The sequence below is a fragment of the Hoplias malabaricus genome, chromosome Y (genome assembly GCF_029633855.1).
Source record: "Hoplias malabaricus isolate fHopMal1 chromosome Y, fHopMal1.hap1, whole genome shotgun sequence".
Classification (NCBI taxonomy): domain Eukaryota; kingdom Metazoa; phylum Chordata; class Actinopteri; order Characiformes; family Erythrinidae; genus Hoplias; species Hoplias malabaricus.
In genome coordinates, this window is record NC_089820.1 from 33,027,460 (window position 1) to 33,047,492 (window position 20,033).

General features: G+C 39.0%; 1 protein-coding gene across 4 annotated transcripts in view; it reads right to left on the minus strand.

Moving 5' to 3' along the window:
• Positions 1–20,033, minus strand: part of LOC136677692 (ligand-dependent corepressor-like) — a 111,093-nt gene that overhangs the window by 38,557 nt on the left and 52,503 nt on the right. For 2 of the 4 annotated variants that reach the window (XM_066655285.1, XM_066655284.1), the window contains exons 3-4: positions 15,792–15,871; positions 7,192–7,318 (exon numbers count right to left, since the gene is read on the minus strand). In XM_066655285.1, coding sequence (XP_066511382.1) covers positions 7,192–7,318; positions 15,792–15,871 — 207 coding nt within the window. Of the gene's footprint in view, positions 1–2,474; positions 2,528–7,191; positions 7,319–15,791; positions 15,872–20,033 lie in introns of those variants that run through there. The other 2 variants (XM_066655286.1, XM_066655287.1) reach the window with 2 other exon arrangements.

Genomic DNA, 20,033 nt, shown 5'->3' on the forward strand with positions numbered 1-20,033 from the left:
CCCAATGATTCCAGGTAGGCTCTGGACCCACCGTGACTCTGAATTGGATAAGCGGTTACAGATAATGAACGAATAAATGAATGAATAAATGACCTCAAACCCTCTCTAAACAAAGGTTCTTGAAGAAGGGAGGAATTTAGGCGCCATCTATAGGATAGTTTTCTCAACTTTTGAAGAGTCAGCTCTAAGGTAACCAAGGCATGATCAAACACCAAAATACTACCAAGCACAATTAGAAATGGCAGAAATCAGTGACTTAGATATTAAAAATGAAAAATCTTTCCGCGAGCACGTTTTGTGGACTGGTGAAGAAAAGGAATATTTTTCTTGAAGGATTTAATGGAAGCCAAATATCCATAAAGCCTTGCATTTTTACATATTCGCTATACCATTAGCATATCTTTTGTGTTTTATATAACTAATCTACTGCTCCAGCACTGGATCCATCACCAGATTAAAATTCCCTCCTATAATAAGATCTTGAGTACCCAAGGCTGATATTTTTCCCTCAAGATCTGTAAAAAAGGTGGGATCATCCCCATTGTGAGCATATATACAAGAATAGTATGTTGTCCATGTATATCTGCTAAAATAATAAGCATTCTTCCCTCCTCATCTTTTATTTGTTTATGACATTTTAACTGTAATTGTTTATCCATAAGTGTTGCTACTCCCCTTCTCTTGCTTGATCCTTCACTATAAAATACCTGGCCATCCCAGCCTCGACTTAACGTTTGAGATTTTCCAGAGGATAAATGTGTCTCCTGAAGAAACACTACGTCATATTCCTTACATCCCACCAATGTTAATAATTTCTTCCGTTTTATATAGTTCCCCAGCCCTTTAACATTCCAAGTGGCGTGACTCATCTTAACCATTTGTGAAGCCATTATTACCACATACATGTGTGAGCACATCCAGTATCCCCCCAGTCTTTTTTTCCCTATATACTGAAATACGCCCATTTTATTCCAATAAGTATGCACATAATCCAATCCCTGTGAAAACCCACATATTATAAACAACTTAAAACTCTTCTTACATTCCTTGAATTGCTCCTGTTTCACTTGTGCAGCCTTAGCAAAGTCAGGAAAAACCATAACACGACTGTTGGACCAACACATCTTGCTTTTTTCTCTGGTGGTTATTAGCATGTAGTCTCTGTCTCCCGACCTCAAAAATCTCACAATCACCCGTCTAAGGTTATCCCCTGGAGCAGGACATGGACCTCCTCATCTGTGCACGCGTTCTATTTCCAACTTTTGGCTGGTGGTATTGATCAACTCGGATATCACATCCCCCATGAACTTATTCATACACTCTGCTCCCTCTGTGATTCCAAAGAAGCGGAGATCATTTCTCTGGCTGCTGTTTTCCATGTCTACCAGCTTCTCCCTCAACATGTTGACTGTTTAGTGGCCAGTGGGTTTGCTTGTGCTTCTTTATCTGCCTCTTTTTAGAGTTTAGACTTCACTGACACTGTAGTGTGTCTAATTTCTTCCAGACCAGTCATATCCGAAATGTTCTTCAGGGCCGCATAGATATTGCCGATATCGTTTTATTGTCGATTCAGATGTTGGTGCTCGCTACTGGCTAAAGTGATGCCTATTTATATCACCACAAGCTGAAATTTTTGATTGTTTTGACATCTTGCAAAATCCACGTATTAAGAGCACGGTGAACCCTCAAGCGGCCTACTATGTAATTACCAGGAAAATATAAACCAAGCAATGTGAGCTCTTCTCTTCTCTATCTCCCTCGGCACGTCACGTGACCCCCCAATTGGCCACTCTTAATAACATATATAATGTTTACAATGTTTACTGTCTTTATAATCAGATTGATTCTGGATATTTAGTAAGAAAATGCAAGGTTATTTGGGAATTATAGCGTTAGCTGTAGTGGAAATAGTATGCACATGTTGCGGTGGCATTTACACTACATAGCGGGGTCAATGATAATTAATTATTATTTTATTAATAATTAATTATTTAATTCATTTTGCTAAGCTCCATGTTTGGGAGCCATTAACTAATATGTAGTGTCCTTACCTGTCTTAATTTTAACTTAGACAAATAGGTCATCTTCACATATTATACAGCAAAATTAGCTAGAATGAAACAATTAATTATTATTAATTATTAATTAATTATGCTCATTGACCCGCCGTGGGTTCTTGACTCTGAAATGGAATCTGAAGTAGAAGTTATAATTCCATACAAGAAAGGTGCACACACAAACAAATAACTAAGGATTGGTTTTATCACACAACTGGTTTATTAATAATAATACCAAATAATGAATATTGATTAGACATTCATATAATAAAATGGATTACAGCGATATATGAGGGAACAGGGAGATTAATATATGAGGGAATTTCTCTATGATAATTATTGTCCTAAGTTCTAAGAAAGGCTATTGTTTATCCTAGCAAACTTTCAGTACCAACCCATGAAACCATGTGACCTTACGTATCCGAAGATGAACGGGGAGCATGTCGCTGACGGTGCCTTCCGGCACGACTTCCTGGAGAATTGCAGACGCAGGCCTTGTAGGTTGCAACCGCGGGCGTTCATTTTCTCCCGAGGCTTTCAGACGCAGCCGTCAGAGCTGGTGGTGTTCTGAAGGTCTCTGTGGGGATTCTTCGTCATCGCTGATCTGCTGCCTTGTGAGAGAGAGAGAGAGAGAGAGAGAGAGACACACGTCCATGCAGGTCTCTCCTGTGCAGGTTTCCACATCTCAGAAGGTCATTCTGAGGGTGCGTGCAGCAGTCCTCTTCGTGGCGTTGTCGTCGTTTGGAGGGTCAGAAGTGAGCTCTGGGTGTGGCGTTGAAATTTTGCTAGGGTTAAACTATAGCTCTTCTTAATCAGTAGTTTCTATCTGGACCACGCTTTAAAGGTCCAAGACTGTTTAAGAAAGCCATGAGTCTTATGCCTGCAGAGTCATTTCCAAAACTCAGGTCATTTTACTCTTTTAGCCTTGAAATAACGCCCCAAGTATCTGGAGCCTCTGTTTGTCTCTCTGCACTTTGCTGAGATTCTCCTCTTGACCCTGGGACCTTGGGTCGTACACGTCCTGGAGTGAGGTTTTACGAGCCTGCTCTGGATGCTAATCTTACATTCCGATCTTTGTTGGAGATGTCTCTCAAAACTAGCGAAAGCTTGGGTATTTAAAATCACATCTTCAAAAAGTCAAAATTTCTTATTAGAAATTAATACACATTCATCATATCCACTACATAGTGAATCCTTTAACAACTAAACTTGCTAGCAAGCTTAAAATCTACTGTTCTTGTCTCAACACAACAGTGATGAACGTAAGTGATTGATCTGATAGTATTAAGATACTCAAAGTTACTTAGAATCGGTTGTATTTGCTAACGGGAGATTTAAGTTGTTGTCTTACGTTAAAATAAGTCCGAAAGCTAGTGTTGATATTATCAACTTGCCAATAGCGCATTGGGGAAATGAACGTTATATAACGTTCTACATACAATTTCTGCATTTTGACATTCTGACATGTGCACATGCAAGCATCTGTCTCCTTCTGCAAGTACACCAGTTTGGAGATCTATTTGAGAGATATTATTGTAATTATTGTATAATTTGATCACTTTGCTATTTGGCTGTAAACAAACATACAGAAGTATGGGTCTGAACAGGTTTGGCAAGGTGGTGTATAAGTTAGTTAGAGCTCTGTACTGTAACTCTAACACACCCTACTATAAATGTTAATATTTGCCTTAAGTTCCTCAGTTACCATTGTCTTTTCTAAATGTTAACAGATGTCTCCCGTCCTAAATGGCAGCAAATGTAATCTAAAACCATTCTTGGTAAGTATTTATTATAATGCATTATAATGCAGTTGAATAACATGGGTTTTGACATACCGAACCCCGTTCTCCCTTAAATACCTGAATGTATTTCTCTATTTTATCAATTAATATAAATTCCATTTAAAGCAACATGTTACTGGCTAAGATATGTACAGGTGCATCTAAATAAATTAGATTATCATCAAAAAGTTAATTAATTTTAGTAATTCAATTCAAAAAGTGAAACTTGTATAGATTAATTACAAACAGAGTAATCTTACAGCCAATGAAAACCCAAAAGTCATTCATTTTAATTTTAAGTTTAATTAAAAATTAGAATTATTAACACAAAACACCTGCAAAGGTTTCCTAAGCATTTAAAATGGTCCCTTAGTCTTGTTCAGCAGGCTACACAATCATGGGGAAGACTGCTTACTTGACAGATGTCCAGATGGTAGTCATTGACTCTCTCCTGCTGTATCCAAGCACATTAATGGAAAGTTTAGTGGAAGGAAACAGTGTGGTTGAAAAAGGCGCAGGAGCAACAGGGATAACCACAGCCTTGAAAGGATTGTCAAGAAAAGGCCATTCAAAAGTTTTGGGGGAGATTCAAAAGGAGTGGACTACTGCTGGAATCAGTGCTTCAAGAGCCACCACACACAGAAGTATTCAGGGCATGGGCCTAGAGACAACGGCAGAAGCATCTTACCTGGGCCAACGAGAAAAAGGACTGGGCTGTTGCTCAGTGGTCTAAAGTCTTGTTTTGGAAATCAAATTCCCAGAGTCTGGGAAGAGTGGAGAGGCACACAATCCAAGCTGCTTGAGGTCTAGTGGGAAGTTTCCACAATCTGTGATGGTTTGGGGAGCAATGTCATCTACTGGTGTTGGTCCACTGTGTTATATCAAGTCCAAAGTCAGCACTGCAGCCTACCAGGAAATTTTACAGAACTTCATGCTTCCCTCTGCTGACAAGCTTCATGGAGATGCAGATTTCATGGAGATGCAGTAGGACTTGGCACCAGTCCACACTGCCAAAAGTGTGCTTGATTGGCCAGCAAACTTGCCTGACCTAAACTATTGTCAAGAGGAAAATGAGAGACACCAGACCCAACAATGCAGACGAGCTGAAGGTCACTATCAAAGCAAGCTGAGCTTCCATAACACCTCAGCGGTGCCAGAGGCTGATCGATTCCATGCCACACCACATTGGTGCAGTAATTCATGCAAAAGGAGCCCGAAGTTTTGAGTGCATATACTGTACATATTTTTCAGTAGGCCAAAATTTCTGTATTAAAAATCATTTGTTAAATTGGGCTTTTATAATATTCAAATTTATAAGATAATGAATTTTTGGTTTTTGGATATGAGGCATAATCATCAACATTAAAATAAATAAATGCTTGAAACAGATCACACTGTTTGTAATGAATCTATATAATACGAGTTTCACTTTTTGAATTCAATTAGTGAAATAAATTAGCTTTTTGGATAAATTCTTATTTACTGAGGTATACCCGTATTTTAGACTGTAATGTGCTTGGAATAATGGAATTATACATTACTTATCTTTGTTTTTTGACCCAAATACTGACCTTGACTTTTCCTGTTTTAGTAATTATTGATGCTAACACAGGCTTCTAGTATCCGTAGTTTCAGGTGCTGCACATTTAGATGGTATGGTGTGGTATATGGGGTACAAAGACAGTGGAGACATTCTTCATCAATCGAAAAGTCAAGGCCACTGGATATGCAAAATTGCTATAAGATGATGTGTTTTCCCCTTTATGCACTGAAGCTGGGATGTTCCCTGAGTTTTTCCAGCAAGATGGTCCATCATCACATTATAGATGTCAGGTCCAAACATTCCTAGATGAACAGTTTCCTGAAAAGTGGATTGGTCATCGTGGGCCAGTTGAATGGCCCCCAAGGTCTCTTGATCTGACCCCCTTAGACTATTATCTTTGGTGTCATCTGAAGGCAATTGTCTTTGCTGTGAAGATACGAGATGTGCAGCACCTGAAACTACGGATACTAGAAGCCTGTGCTAGCATTTCTTCTGCGGTGTTGCTATTAGTGTGTGAAGAGTGGGAGAAGAGGGTTGCATTGACAATCCAACACAATGGGTAGCACTTTGAACTCATTTTATAAGTGGTCATAAACTTGTAAATAACTCATGAAAGAATAAAGTTACGTTAAAACCACACCATTATTTTTCATGTGAAATTCCCAATAAATTTGATGTGTCCCATGACCCTCTTCCCATTGAAAAAACAAAAGTTGGATCCAAAATGGTGACTTCAAAATGGCCACCATGGTCACCACCCATCTTGAAAAGTTTCCCCCCTCCCATATACTAATGTGCCACAAACAGGAAGTTAATATCACCAACCATTCCCATTTTATTAAGGTGTATCCATATAAATGGCCCACCCTGTATATACTGATCAGGTTGCAACCCTAACAAAACATTTCTGCAGGACAAAAAAAATGATATAAACTATATTATATTATGAAAGATAGGAATAAATTAGTCTATAAAATTTTTGTAGAGAAGAATTTGTGTAGACAAGATTATCAATCATCATTTTTATACCTATAGACTCATTTTTCTGCTAACGCAATCTATTTATTCTCTCATCCACAATAGGCAGTTAAACCAACATTAGCATCCTTACTCAAGGAAATTTGTATAATAATAATAATAATAATACATTTTGTGTACAAAGTGCTTTTCAAGAACGCGATATATGTAAGACAAAATTGTGTCATTTGCAAACATTAGAAATAGATTATTTGAAACATTAGGAAAATCCTTGACATAAGTAATAATTACAGTCCAAGATTAGATCCCTGTGGAAATTCCACAAAGTAATCTGGCTTTACTAGAATTACAAATTTTAAAACACACCTACTGCATCTGTTTGTGATTAAAAAAAATTACATAGTATGCTGAAAATAATTTATATGCAACTTTTCCTCTAAAATATAAACTCTTTCTTTGCTGTTCTACTAAAATTAATATATTTATTTTTGTAGGATTACATATATTGTTAAATAGGGGTAGGATTTACAGATTTTCTATACAATTTGTTGTTTCTCCTCAACAAATTTACTGTAAACCAGAGCAAAATTTGACTGTGTCAAAGCGCAAATAGGGGAAAACATTAAAACTATAACTAATCACATTCATGAATTCTTAATATGCAAAATCAGCATTACTTTCCTTATAAATCTCCTTGCATTATGTACTAGCAAGCATGTCTTTAAATTTAATAATAAATGATCTACACTTTTTTCCCTTATTTTAACAACATAAGTATGTGAAGGATCAAAAGGGCCTCATTATTTTAGTTTATGTTAACTTTTCAGCTTACCCCTTCTGTAGAAGACAGCATTGAGGAAGTCTTCTGCTTGTCTCTCAAATTTGAAGATAGTGGCTTGCTCTGGCTTATACTTATCCACGTCTGGTAAGATCTGGTTGTTCAAATTCGACAGATTCTCCTAAATATGACAAATAGAAGTGAAAAAAAAAATAAAAAAATGTATTACTAGAGTTCAACTGAAAAACAAACTGAAAAGCTTTACAGGGAAATAATAAATGAAAAAAAAAATACACTAACAGATTGGATTGCAATTAGATTCAGGTCTTTTGTGAAGCCATTCTTTTTTTGATGTGGTGTTACACTTTGGGGAGTTGTCATTGCGAATTCTTCTTCATCTTTAACCTGATTCATCTTTAATATGATATCGCCCACCTAAGTGTGTGGGGGATATCATATCACTTGGGTTTTTTTGTTTTTTGCAGATTATGATCACCGCTTTATTCTTTTTCATGTTTCTTGAATGGCATTTTTCCACTCTTAACAACATGAGAGAAGACCTTGTGGCGCATAAGCAAGGCAAACTTGAGAGCCATTCTTTTTTATCAATGCACCCAAATTTCACTGTCTGGCCTAAATCCATTATCAACATGAACTCATTACTCCTCCAGTCCACATTTATAGTACAGTACAATCTCATCATGGCACACTCAGCCTCTGAGTCTGTATCCATGCCATCAAAAAGCAGTTGCAGAAACTGTCCTGAAAGTTTATCATTAATGTGTTATAGTACTATTAGTAAAAATGTATGATTTGTCTGCTTGCACTTACACATTGTGCTTTACCTAGCATTGCAAAAGAAAAAAAATCTGACTAAACTACTACCTATTTCATCAGCACAATGTGTGATTTTAAGTAATATTTATAAATTTAGAATATCCATTTTTCTTTTTTAGCTGAATATTATTAGAGAAATAATATAAGAGAAATAAATGAAGGTAAAAAAAAAAAAAAATATATATATATATATATATATATGTATGTGTGTGTGTGTGTGTGTGTGCGTTAACACACATATAATATCAAGATTTTGTGGTTGGATTTTGTGCTTCTTGGGAAACAATGTTTTGATATCTACATACTCATGTTGCATCACTGCTTAAAAAAAAAAAAACATACAGAACCAACTGCAAATTTCCAACAAAAAATATGTAAAAATATGCTTATTTTGTAAACAACGGTACCTTACCAAGAGTGACATTTTATAAAATAAATAATATAACACTTAAATCTACCACCAAACTAAAGTGCAGACAATTTAGTGCATGCATATAAACAGCAAACGTAAAAACTGTACAAAAAAATAACCCTTAAAGCTTTACAGTAAATAACACGAATACAGGGGTGGCATGGAGGCGTAGTATGTAGTGTCGCAGTGACACAGCTCCAGGGACCTGGAGGATGTGGGTTCAAGTCCCACTCTGGGTGACTGTCTGTGAGGAGTTTGGTGTGTTCTCCGGGTGCTCTGGTTTCCTCTCATGGTCCAAAAACATATGCTGGTATGTGGATTGGTGACTCAAAAGTGTCCATGGGTGTGAATGAATGTGTGAGTGTGTGTCACCCTGCGAAGGACTGGCATCCCCTCCAGGGCATGTTCCTGCCTTGCACCCAGTGATTCCGGGCAGGCTCCGGACCCACCACCACCCTGAACTGGATAAGCGGTTTCAGACAATGAATGAATTAAAGAATGAATGAAAACAAATACAGTGTAGTTGCTACATTGAGTCAATGTGGTCTGTCTCCTCGGGTTAGAGTTTACATTGTCTGTTGAATTCTCCTCACTGTGTTTTTGACTTTACTCATATTCAACTGGGTGCTTGAGGTGGTGCAACAATTAGTTTTGTTTCCCCGTTTTGTTGTTACAGGCTTCTTTTATATCTTACAATTGCCACAGTGGATTGTACATCTCACATTTTGTAACCAAACAACCTCCACACTACTGAAATCACTCTCCTCTCAGAACAAATTCTTCTACCACTTTCCACCATACTTGACTCATGTAATGAATGTACGCCATGTTATGTGTCTGAATATCACTATTATCATGATACTGACCCTTTTTTAGTTTTAAAAATAGTGATATTATGGCAAACAATATGATATCGCACATCCCTACCCTTTAGTATCCAGTTAACATACTGTACACTAACTCTGTAATTCTTCATTCATAATGTTGTATGGTTATACACTGCTGACCAGAGAATGTGCTCCCCCTTTGCTTCCTCTTAAGGTTTATTCCTCATGCTCTGGCTTGATCACATGGGGCTAGGAACAGCAATTTTGTAAAGCTTCTTTCTGAGAACACCCATTGTAAAAGGGCTATATAAATAAAACTGAACTGAAATCAAATGTATAGGGTCAGTCAAAAGTCACAGGACACATTTTTATTTCATAAACAAAAGGGAAAATGACATATCTGAATTCCCCAGCAAGTAAAGTGTAAGGGGGCCTATCTTTTAGAACAGTGGTCACCTGGCACCAGGTGTCTTCAATATTGAACCTTTTCACAATATTCTAATTTTTGGGGTCTTCATGAGTTGTCTGTTATAATCATCAAATAAAAAAAATTGTAATTTTTGTGGAGTGTGAGAGGTATCTTTATTGAAATGTCCTTCAAGACAGGAAATAAATTCTTTCACGGCCCCACCCCACTTCACGCTTCCTTTACAGTCCTAGTTAACAGTTCCATCTGAGGATGCAGTAGACAAAGCATTAGAAAGAAAGAAGCTGAAGTATGCAGACTTGGCGGATGAGAGTTCCCATGGAACATGGCTGGTAGGCACATGTTAGACCGGTGGAGATAGATGTTAGGGGATTTGCAGCCAAGGCTGCCACATTCCTGCTTGTGAAATTCGGCAACAGCAGAGGTTCTGTTGTGATGGTTGGTGATGTAGCATGTAAACATCACATGGAACTGGTGGCACTGAAGACGCATTAACGGTGCCAATGGGGCTAGGTACAGCTTAGTCACCAGGAAGGCCCGTGTGGATTTACGGGTGTTGGTACTTAACGGTAAGGTAGGACTGTAAAGTTAGCTTGAAGTGGGGTGTGACCGTGACTGTACTGCAGCTGGAATCAGTGCTTCCAGAACCACCACGCACAGACATAGGCAAGACATGAGTTTCAGCTGTCACATTCCTTGTGTCAGACCACTCTTGAAGAAGAGACAGTGTCAGAAGCGTCTTACTTCCAAAGAGGACTGGACTGCTGCTGAGTGGTCCAAAGTTGTGTTCTCTGATGAGATAAATGTTGCATTTCCTTTAGAAATCAAGGTCCCAGCGTCTGGAGGAAGAAAGGAGAGGCACAGGATTCACGTTGCTTGAGGTCCAATGTAAAGTTTCCACAGTCAGTGATGGTTTGGGGTGCCATGTCATCTGCTGGTGTTGGTTTAGTGTTTTCTGAGGTCCAAGGTCAATGCAGCCGTCTACCAGGAAGTTTTAGAGCACTTCATGCTTCCTGCAGCTGACCAACTTTATGGAGATGCAGATTTAATTTTCCAACAGGACTTGGCACCTGCACACACTGCCAAAGCTACCAGCACCTGGTTTAAGGACCATGGTATCCCTGTTTTCAATCGGCCAGCACACCCGCCTGACCTTAACCCCATAGAAAATCTATGGGGTATTGTGAAGAGGAAGAAGATGCAATACGCCAGACCCACCAATGCAGAAGAGCTGAAGACCACCATCAGAGCAACCTGGGCTCTTATAACACCTGAGCAGTGCCACAGACTGAATGACTCCATGTGAAGCCGCATTGCTGCAGTAATTCAGACAAAAGTAGCCCCAACTAAGTATTGAGTGATTGAGTGATACAGTCACTCGTTCTGAGTGATTGAGTGATTTGGGGTTTTCATTAGTTGTCAGTCATAATCATCAAATTAAAAAAAAAAAACTTGAAATATATCAGTCTGTGTGTAATGAATGAGTATACTATACAAGTGTTGAAAATAATTTTTCTTACACTCTCTTCCTCACATGAACTCTAAGATAATTCAGGATGCAACCACCTTGGTGACTTTGTATAATGTAATTACCATGGGGTGCCTTTTGTTCCAACCATTTGGGCCAAGCTGAAGACAGACTGGATGTCCCTAACACAGCAGGGGTTCTCCATTTCTGTTAACCTGATTGTTATGGTAATTGATTAGGTGTGGTTAACGGTGGGAGGATCACTGTGTTATCCTTAAAAGGGTATTGTACAGAGAGAGTTTCAGACTTGTTTAGGAAGAGACGCATGCGCACCCAATAAACTTCATTTTCGTCTCTACTTTTCGAGTCTCCTCTCCTATTTTCAAGAAACAACTTGCCAGCAGAAAAACAACTTCCAGCGACGAAAGCAGGAACAAAAGAACAAATTTTAAAAGACAACACAAGTTTCACTTTTTGAATGGAATTACTGAAATAAATCAACTTTTTCATGACATTCTAATTTTATGACCAGCACCTGTGTGTATATATATATATATATATATATATATATATATATATATATATATAATATCTATTTTCAAACCTCCTCTTGTACTTTTAGTATGCATAGTACAGCTATGCACAATTTAATATATTTTCCAATGACTGAATAAAACTTGAACAGCGTGGCTCCATTTCCATTCCATTCTACAGAAATGAAGGCAAACGTTCTAAAATTGGATACCAGAGACTGCACAGAACAAATGACAGGCATAACATGACATGATTCCTCATTTGATAAGACCTGTCCCCTTTTTACAAAGCTCAGAATGTGTCAGACCACCGCACTGGTAGCATATGAGCAGAGTGGATATTTACAGGCTGCAAAGAACATTAATTACTCACGTTTTTCCTTTTCACTCATTGGCTCAGTGGGTGAGAATTTTCCATTCTCCCTTAAATAGTAAAAGTCACTTTTTTTAATCCCCTCAGAGAAATTGCATCTGTATTTATAGGTGGTAGCGGACACACAAACACACACTAGTGAGCAATTCTTCATGGCTGGCAACCACCTCAGTGCTCAGGGAGAAATATGTAGCTCAGCAAAAGCAGAGCCTTCAAAAACATGTAAAATCCATTAACATTCCCTTCATGGAAAACTTTAGTAAAATGTTTTTGTTGATGAATAAAGAAAAAGGCCACATTATATATGCAACTCTTTAAGGTGGAATGAAAAGTTCTACAAGCAACAGAAAACTTTTGCTTCTTTTAAAGTGGAACTGAATATTCTGCAGGAGACAGAATACAACTCTTGCACCATTTACAGGTGAGAAGAGAGATCTGTTGATTCTGTCCAGAATGTCATTGTTGCCCCATTCCAATTGGAATGGAGAGTTGGTAAATGTCAGTAACTGTTGCATCTTTTAAGATGGAGTCTTCTAATTACTTCTAAAAAGCATGCTGCAGTGTTTCTGTTAATGCAACTTCACCTTCTTATAATATAGCAGAACAATGTTTTAAAATTGATTTCTCAGTAAAAATAAAAAGATGTGGCAATATTAGAACAGGGAAAACTGTAGGAATTAGACACTGGAGAATTTTTGAGAAGAAAAATTACATTAGCCATAGAAAATACATGGGGGTATGCAGAGCTACACATTATATTGTCACCAAACATAACGGCCACCAGATTGTGATGGCCTCACTTTTGAGAGATGCTTTGCTGTCCATATTTTCTACAGTCACTAATCCTTCCAATCAAAGCCCATTAACACCTAAGGTCTTAATATAGGAAAAAACACAAACCACAGACCTTTCAGTGAGATATGTCCCCAACAGACTTTGAATTCCAAAAAAGCCCTTGTTGGACCCAGTCGACAGTCAAACAATCACAATAATCTAGAGATCGTCCTCACTTGATCACTAATTCTTTTCATCAAAGTCTGCTATTGCTACTGCTAATAAGCCTGTTTTATCAATGCCTTTCTGTTTTACCAATAAAGCTTACTCAGTAAAAAGTACCCTCTCCCAATGGATTAATTAATATCCCTTAATTATAATAAAGAACCTTAGATAGGACACCAGAAAAATTTTGTCTGGAACTAAAATATGCTTTTATTCGCAAACATTTATTTTGAAAATGCACCACCGTGTTTTGTCAGCAAGTGAGACACAGGGTGGATATACACACACACACACACACACCACCCTTAGCAGTGTTTTCTGTAGTGTAGTATGTAAAGTTCAATAGTGTGTTGTTTGGGACAAAGCCTCAGTCTCAAACATATTTTCCACATCATTATAAATGCAGTATTTTACTGCCTTATCTACATAGGAATCAGCTTATAGCCAATATTATGGGTTTGGGGTTGGCTTTGACTCAGCAAATATGTGCCTCACCAATATCAAACTCACTCCTATGCCCTGCTCCTGCCTTTGACCATTTTTGCACAGACTGAAAAGTGAGAAACCTTTTCTGTATTTTGGAACATTGATGTTAGTGTTGTATCTGGTGTTATAATGTTACGCTTCTGATTTAGAGATAGAAGTTGATGTTACTTAAATTAGAAAATTGTAAATTTGCATGTGTATTAGGTACAGGTGGGGCATGGAAATTCCGCTTCGTCTGAGGTGGGGAATGAGAGAAAAAGTTTGAGAACCACTGCCTAGAGTAATGCATTTATTATTTTTTTTTTTTAACTATACACTCATACATTCAGTTGTGCCTGGCATCAATTTTGAAGTCAAATGGCATGATCCTGTCAAGCAATGCGGTGGTGATAAGGGAAGGGGGAATCACAGCCTAAGAGGTTTAGACATTCCCACACAGCTTTTGTCTAAAATTTAATCATTGGTTGTTATATTGGTGTTTGCCTACATTTGCAACACCCTGCATATTATTTTGTACCATGTTCAGAGAACGTTTTTGCCATCTGGAGTTTCGGGTTGTGAGATCTCAATGTGAATTTCTTTGGACTGCATCCAGTTTTATTGGGAAAATAAAAAAGCTGGGTATCAAAAACAGCACTTAATGGCAGGCAATTGATTTAGGACTATTTTTGATCTCACATTGCAATTCACAAAATTCACCCCCCAAGTTTTATATGTATAATGGAAGCCTGAGAAGGCTGTAAATCACATCATATTTGGCAAATATATCAGGAGACAGGCCCATCATCCCCCATAACCACTATTCTTCATACAATGCTGACCCATCTGGAACAGCCAGAGAGCTATGCTAGTCCCTTCTTTATGGATTAGAGGTGGGCTTTTAACACCATCTTCCCCAACAGACCGACACAAACTGCTGGATCTAGGCCTACCTTAATCCACAAGTCTATAGATCAAGGACCTGCAGACAGGATGCTGTCAGAGCCAGGGCTGTGTGCTGAGCCTCCAGTATATACACAAATGGCATCACTGTTCAGATGACACCACAATAGTGGGGATCATTTCAGGGGGTGATGTGTCCACCTACGGAACAAGGTGGAACATCTGACTTTGAGGTGCAGAGACAACGACCTGCTCCAGAATACAGCAACGACTAAAGAGTTGGTCATTTATTTTAGTTGGGGAAAAATAGATATTAACCTTTAACCTGGTGTGTGAACACCACAGAACTGGTAAAGAAGGCTCAGCAGAGTCTTCAATTTCTTAGGGTCCTCAGGAAAAATAACATTACCCAGAGACTGATGTCCTTCTACCTTTCCTCCATAGAGAGCGCCCTCACATACGGACTTTGTGTGTATAACATCATTAAGGACACTTCCTATGCTGGTCACTCTCTGTACAATCTGTTACTGTCTACTGTACAGAGCCATCAAAACACAGACTATCCATCTCAAAAACAGCTTTCAACCCACAACTGTATGAGCCCTAAAGGCTTCTTAATTAGCTAGGATCTGGGCAATTTTACCCACCTGTGCAATGTTATTGTTGATTTATGGACTTTTATGGGCTTTTATTTCAGCATTAAAATCATGTGAACCAAAGATCAAAAAATAATTTTGCTTAATGTAGCAAAATGCACACCAGGCAAGACAAGCAAACTGGACATGACAACACTTGATAGAACTTTTATATAAACCATTCAAAATTAAAATGATTTATGATAAAAACATTAGAATGCTTCATTAAATTTGTTCAATATTTAATGTTTTTTTTTCTTTTTTTTAAGTTGACCTAACATGAAGAACTTAATCTAGCAAAGTCAATAACATTTCTCATATGTGACACATCGAGTGGGCACCAGGATTACTCCTTGGGGTTCTTTTCTGTTGCAGTCTCTCTTCATTTGGCAGTGCAACAGGAAGAATGCAAATCAGTGACCCTCAAAGGGAAAGACATGCATGGATAATGCAAATGGAGCAATGTAGTTAGAAAAAAAGAAAAGCTATCTGTCTGTAAATTGTGAGAATGACAATAGTGATGTCTGTAAAATACTAACAAAGACATCACTATCAGCTCAAACCAGAGTGCAACTGCAATCCTCCACATTTTAGAGAACCACGTGCTACAGTACAGACTCATACAAACCATAATCACGATAATAATTATAAAACAGCAAAATAGTAATAGAAGCATGAACAATAAAAACAATAATTTTAATAATAATAATGGCCTTGCTCCTTAAAAATGCTCATCAAGACACAAAAAATCTCTATGAATATGCAAGTAATTTACCTTCGCTTTCTCTCGTCTTAAGCAGCAGAAGAGACAATTTTCACCAAACGACCAATCTGAAACATGCTTTGGCTCACAATCTGTGTGAGAGAAGGAGAGAGAAATGATGAAGAATCCATATTATCATTTGCATTGAATCATTTTTCAGTTTTTTGGGTATTCTTGAAAGGGCCAAGTATAAGGTACACATAATATATAGACAGAAGCATTATCTATATAATCTATTATCTACATAATATATAGACAGAAGCACTGAGGGTGTGCACTAGATGTGTTTCATCAACCGCTCAGTCGTATTGACACGTCTATGTAGTAATGAGCCAAAATAAGTTTGAAGTCATTATTCATTCATTATTTGTAACCGCTTATCCAGTTCAGGGTCGCGGTGGGTCCAGAGCCTACCTGGAATCATTGGGCACAAGGCGGGAATACACCCTATAGGGGGTGCCAGTCCTTCGTGAAGTCATTATTTTGTTACATATTCAGACATTTTGTGATGTGAAACAAATTATTATCATTTTTAAAATAAAGAATATAAAATGCATGACCAGATATACATTCATCCGATATTTCAAATATGTGAGATAAACATGATACATATATTTGTTTAAAGGATATGGACTGTTTACTGCAGCAGAGAGTAGATAGTTCCAATGCAAATCTGAATATCATACAAGATTTTCTTTTCTAGTTTTGAAATATTACATAGGTCTAAGGTATCTAATAGGTCTAAGGTATTCTACATAATCATAAAACAATTCTGTTCCTTACTCTTGTATAATTTTAGCTTATTCTATTGCCAAAAAAAAAAGAAACCTCATTTCATCTTCTCTACTCACAACTCTACAATCACTCGCCCAGTTACATTTAACAAATATGTCCCCAGACAAACATTACACTAGAATATTTTTTTTCTAAATTCCCAATTAAATAAATAATAAAAATACGTTACGAGAAGGTAATTTTCAGGCTGTTTGTTGTAATGCTACTCAATGTCCTATAGCCTAATTAACTGGTAACCTTCCCCAAACCTACTAATTTAGTGGGAAAATCCACAAGCAGGCTTTAACACACTAATTAATTGGACATAGATCTGATGATAGTATAAAATATTATTATTAAACATTACATTTTAAATGCGCATCACACTCGCATCTGTTCTGCTGTAACTCTGTGGTGCTGCTTGTGTCTACAGCTAACTTCCAGGAAATATTGAGAGGCTCCATCATCCATGAAAAAAAATGATTTAATGATTTTTAATGATTTGTCAGATTTCGTGCTGCATAAAGTGGTCATTTCTATTAAGTAGTCCATACAAACAACAGATATCAGTTCAGTGTTTACCATAATATGTACCTGTAAAATATGAAGTGATATTACTGTATAGTCTTTGATTAAATGACATTCAAATCCCCATAATTGTCCATTGTTTCTAATAATGATTCAAGTTTACATACATTTACATTTTACATTTATGCATTTGGCAGACGCTTTTATCCAAAGCGACTTACAAAAGAGGATCTAACATTCGAACTACAGCACAAATTATACAAAATACCTTACATTAAGTGCAATATGCCAGGAAGTAATAAGTGCATTAAAGAAAGACATTCAGTGCAAAAGATACTCTCGGAAGAGCTGGGTTTTCAATGATTTCTTGAATGAAGAGAGGGTTTCTGTTGCTCTGATAGTGCTTGGAAGCTCGTTCCACCAGCGTGGTACCAGAGATGAGAATAGCCTCAGCTGACCTGTACGGGGGGTTGGTCGTGTTAGTTGGCGCTCCTTTGAGGAACGGAGAGGGCGGGCGCTAACGTATGGTTTTAAGAGTCTATTGAGGTAGATGGGAGCAGAACCAGTGAATACTCTGAAGGCCATCATTAGTGATTTGAATTTGATGCGAGCAGCTAAGGGTAGCCAATGCAGCTCAACTAATAGGGGCGTGACATGTGCTCTTTTTGGTTGGTTGAAGACCAGGCGTGCTGCCGCATTCTGGAGCATCTGTAGTGGTCTCACAGCACAGGCCGGAAGACCTGTCAGGAGGGCGTTGCAATAGTCTAGACGGGAGATTACTAACGTCTGAACGAGGAGCTGTGTTGTATGTTGAGTTAGGTATGGCCTAATCTTCCTTATGTTGAATAGGGAGAAGCGGCACGATCGAGCTACAGCGGTAACGTGATCTGCGAAGGTCAGCTGGTCATCAACCATGACACCTAGGTTTCTTACAACCTTGGTGGGAGACACTGATAGGGACCCTAGCTTGATGCTGATGTTGTGGAGAATAGCTTGCTTGGCTGGGAGGACCAGTAATTCAGTTTTGGATAAATTCAATTGGAGGTGATGTTCCTTCATCCATGTAGATATGTCAGAGAGACAGTCAGAGATTCGAGTTGCCACTGAAGTGTCTCCTGGAGGAAAGGATAAATAAAGCTGTGTGTCATCTGCATAGCAGTGATAGGAGAAGCCGTGCGAATGTATGATTGGGCCTAGAGAGGTAGTGTACAAGGCAAAGAGGAGGGGTCCCAGCACCGAGCCTTGGGGCACACCTGTGGTTAGGTGGTGTCGCGCTGATGTTTGTCCAAGCCATGACACACTGAAGGATCGTCCAGTGAGATAAGACTCAAACCAGGAGAGTGCATTGTTCTTGAAGCCCATGTGAGACAGTTTGTTTAGTAAGATGTGGTGGTTGACCGTATCAAATGCTGCTGATAGGTCGAGCAGAATGAGAACTGAGGATTGACCTGTTACTTTTGCATCTTTAAGAGCTTCCATTACTGACAGAAGTGCAGTTTCCGTCGAGTGGCCACTCTTGAAGCCAGATTGGTTCGAGTCAAGAAGGTTATGTTGGGAGAGGAATTTTGTTGCCTGCTTAAAGACAGCTCTTTCAATGATTTTAGACAGGAAGGGGAGGAGAGAGACTGGTCGGTAGTTCTCTACTATAGAAGGAGCAAGAGCAGGTTTTTTGAGTAGAGGTCTTACTTGAGCTTGCTTGAAGGTGTTTGGAAATGTTCCAGAGGTTAGTGAGGAATTGATTACATGAGTGGCTGCGGACACAATGGACGGGGCTATGGTTTGCAGTAGGGTGGTAGGAATGGGATCCAGTGGACAGGATGTGGGACGGCCACCTCTAAGAAGATTTGATACCTCGTCTTCTGTGAGAGGAGTGAAACAAGGGAAGGAAGCAGTAGGTTTAGGAGGATTCGAAGGGGGAGCCGGAGGCTGTGTAGAGGGGTCAGAAAACCGGCTGCTGATTGCAGCAACTTTGCTGGTGAAGAAGTCAGCAAATGCATCAGCGGTGAGGTTGGTTGCAGAGGGTGGAGGTGGAGGGTTCAGCAGAGACTTGAAGGTTGAAAACAGCTTCCGGGTGTCAGTAGCATTGTTGATTTTGTCTTGGTAGAATTTCTTTTTTGCAATGGTGACATTTGTTGAGAAGCCTGAAAGCAGGGATTGTAGTTGTGTCAGGTGTGATGGGTCTTTTGTTTTTCGCCATCTCCTCTCAGCAGCTCTGAGGTTAGTGCGCATTGATCGAAGGGAGTCAGTAAGCCACGGGTGGGGCTGCATGGGTCTTGCGGGTCTGGTAGTCAGAGGGCACAGGCGATCTAAGCTGGAGCTCAGTGTTGTGCAGAGTGACTCTGTGGCGTCACTGACCTCAAGAGATGAGAAGGTGCTGGGGGGTGGGAGAGCAGAAGTCACAAGGGCAGAGAAGTGGGTGGGAGATAGGTTGCGGAGATTGCGCCGGAAGGGGACAGGGGGAGCGGACACAGTGGGTTGCTGAGGGAGACAAGCATTTAGCTGAATAAAGTAATGGTCAGAGAGATGTAGAGGAGTAACATTTACAGAGTTAATTAGGCAGTGTTTGGTGAGAATGAGATCAAGTGCATTACCTGCTTTGTGAGTTGAGGGGATGCATACCTGCTGTAGCTCAAAGGAGTGGGTCAGAGAGAAGAAGTCAGCAGCAGCCGGAGTGTCAAGGTGGATGTTCATGTCACCGAGAATGAGCATGGGACAGTCATGTTCAGGGATGGATGAAAGCAGAGTGTCTAGTTCTTCTAGGAAATCACCCAGTTGCCTTGGGGGACGGTATACAACGACCACATACATTTTTACTGGTGCAGTCATCAGGATGGCATGGAATTCGAAGGAGCTGTATGAGACTGATGATTCGAACTGGGTATATTTCCATGTGTTGGAAATCAACAGACCCGTACCACCACCTCTTTTACCAGGCCGTGGTGTATGGGAGAA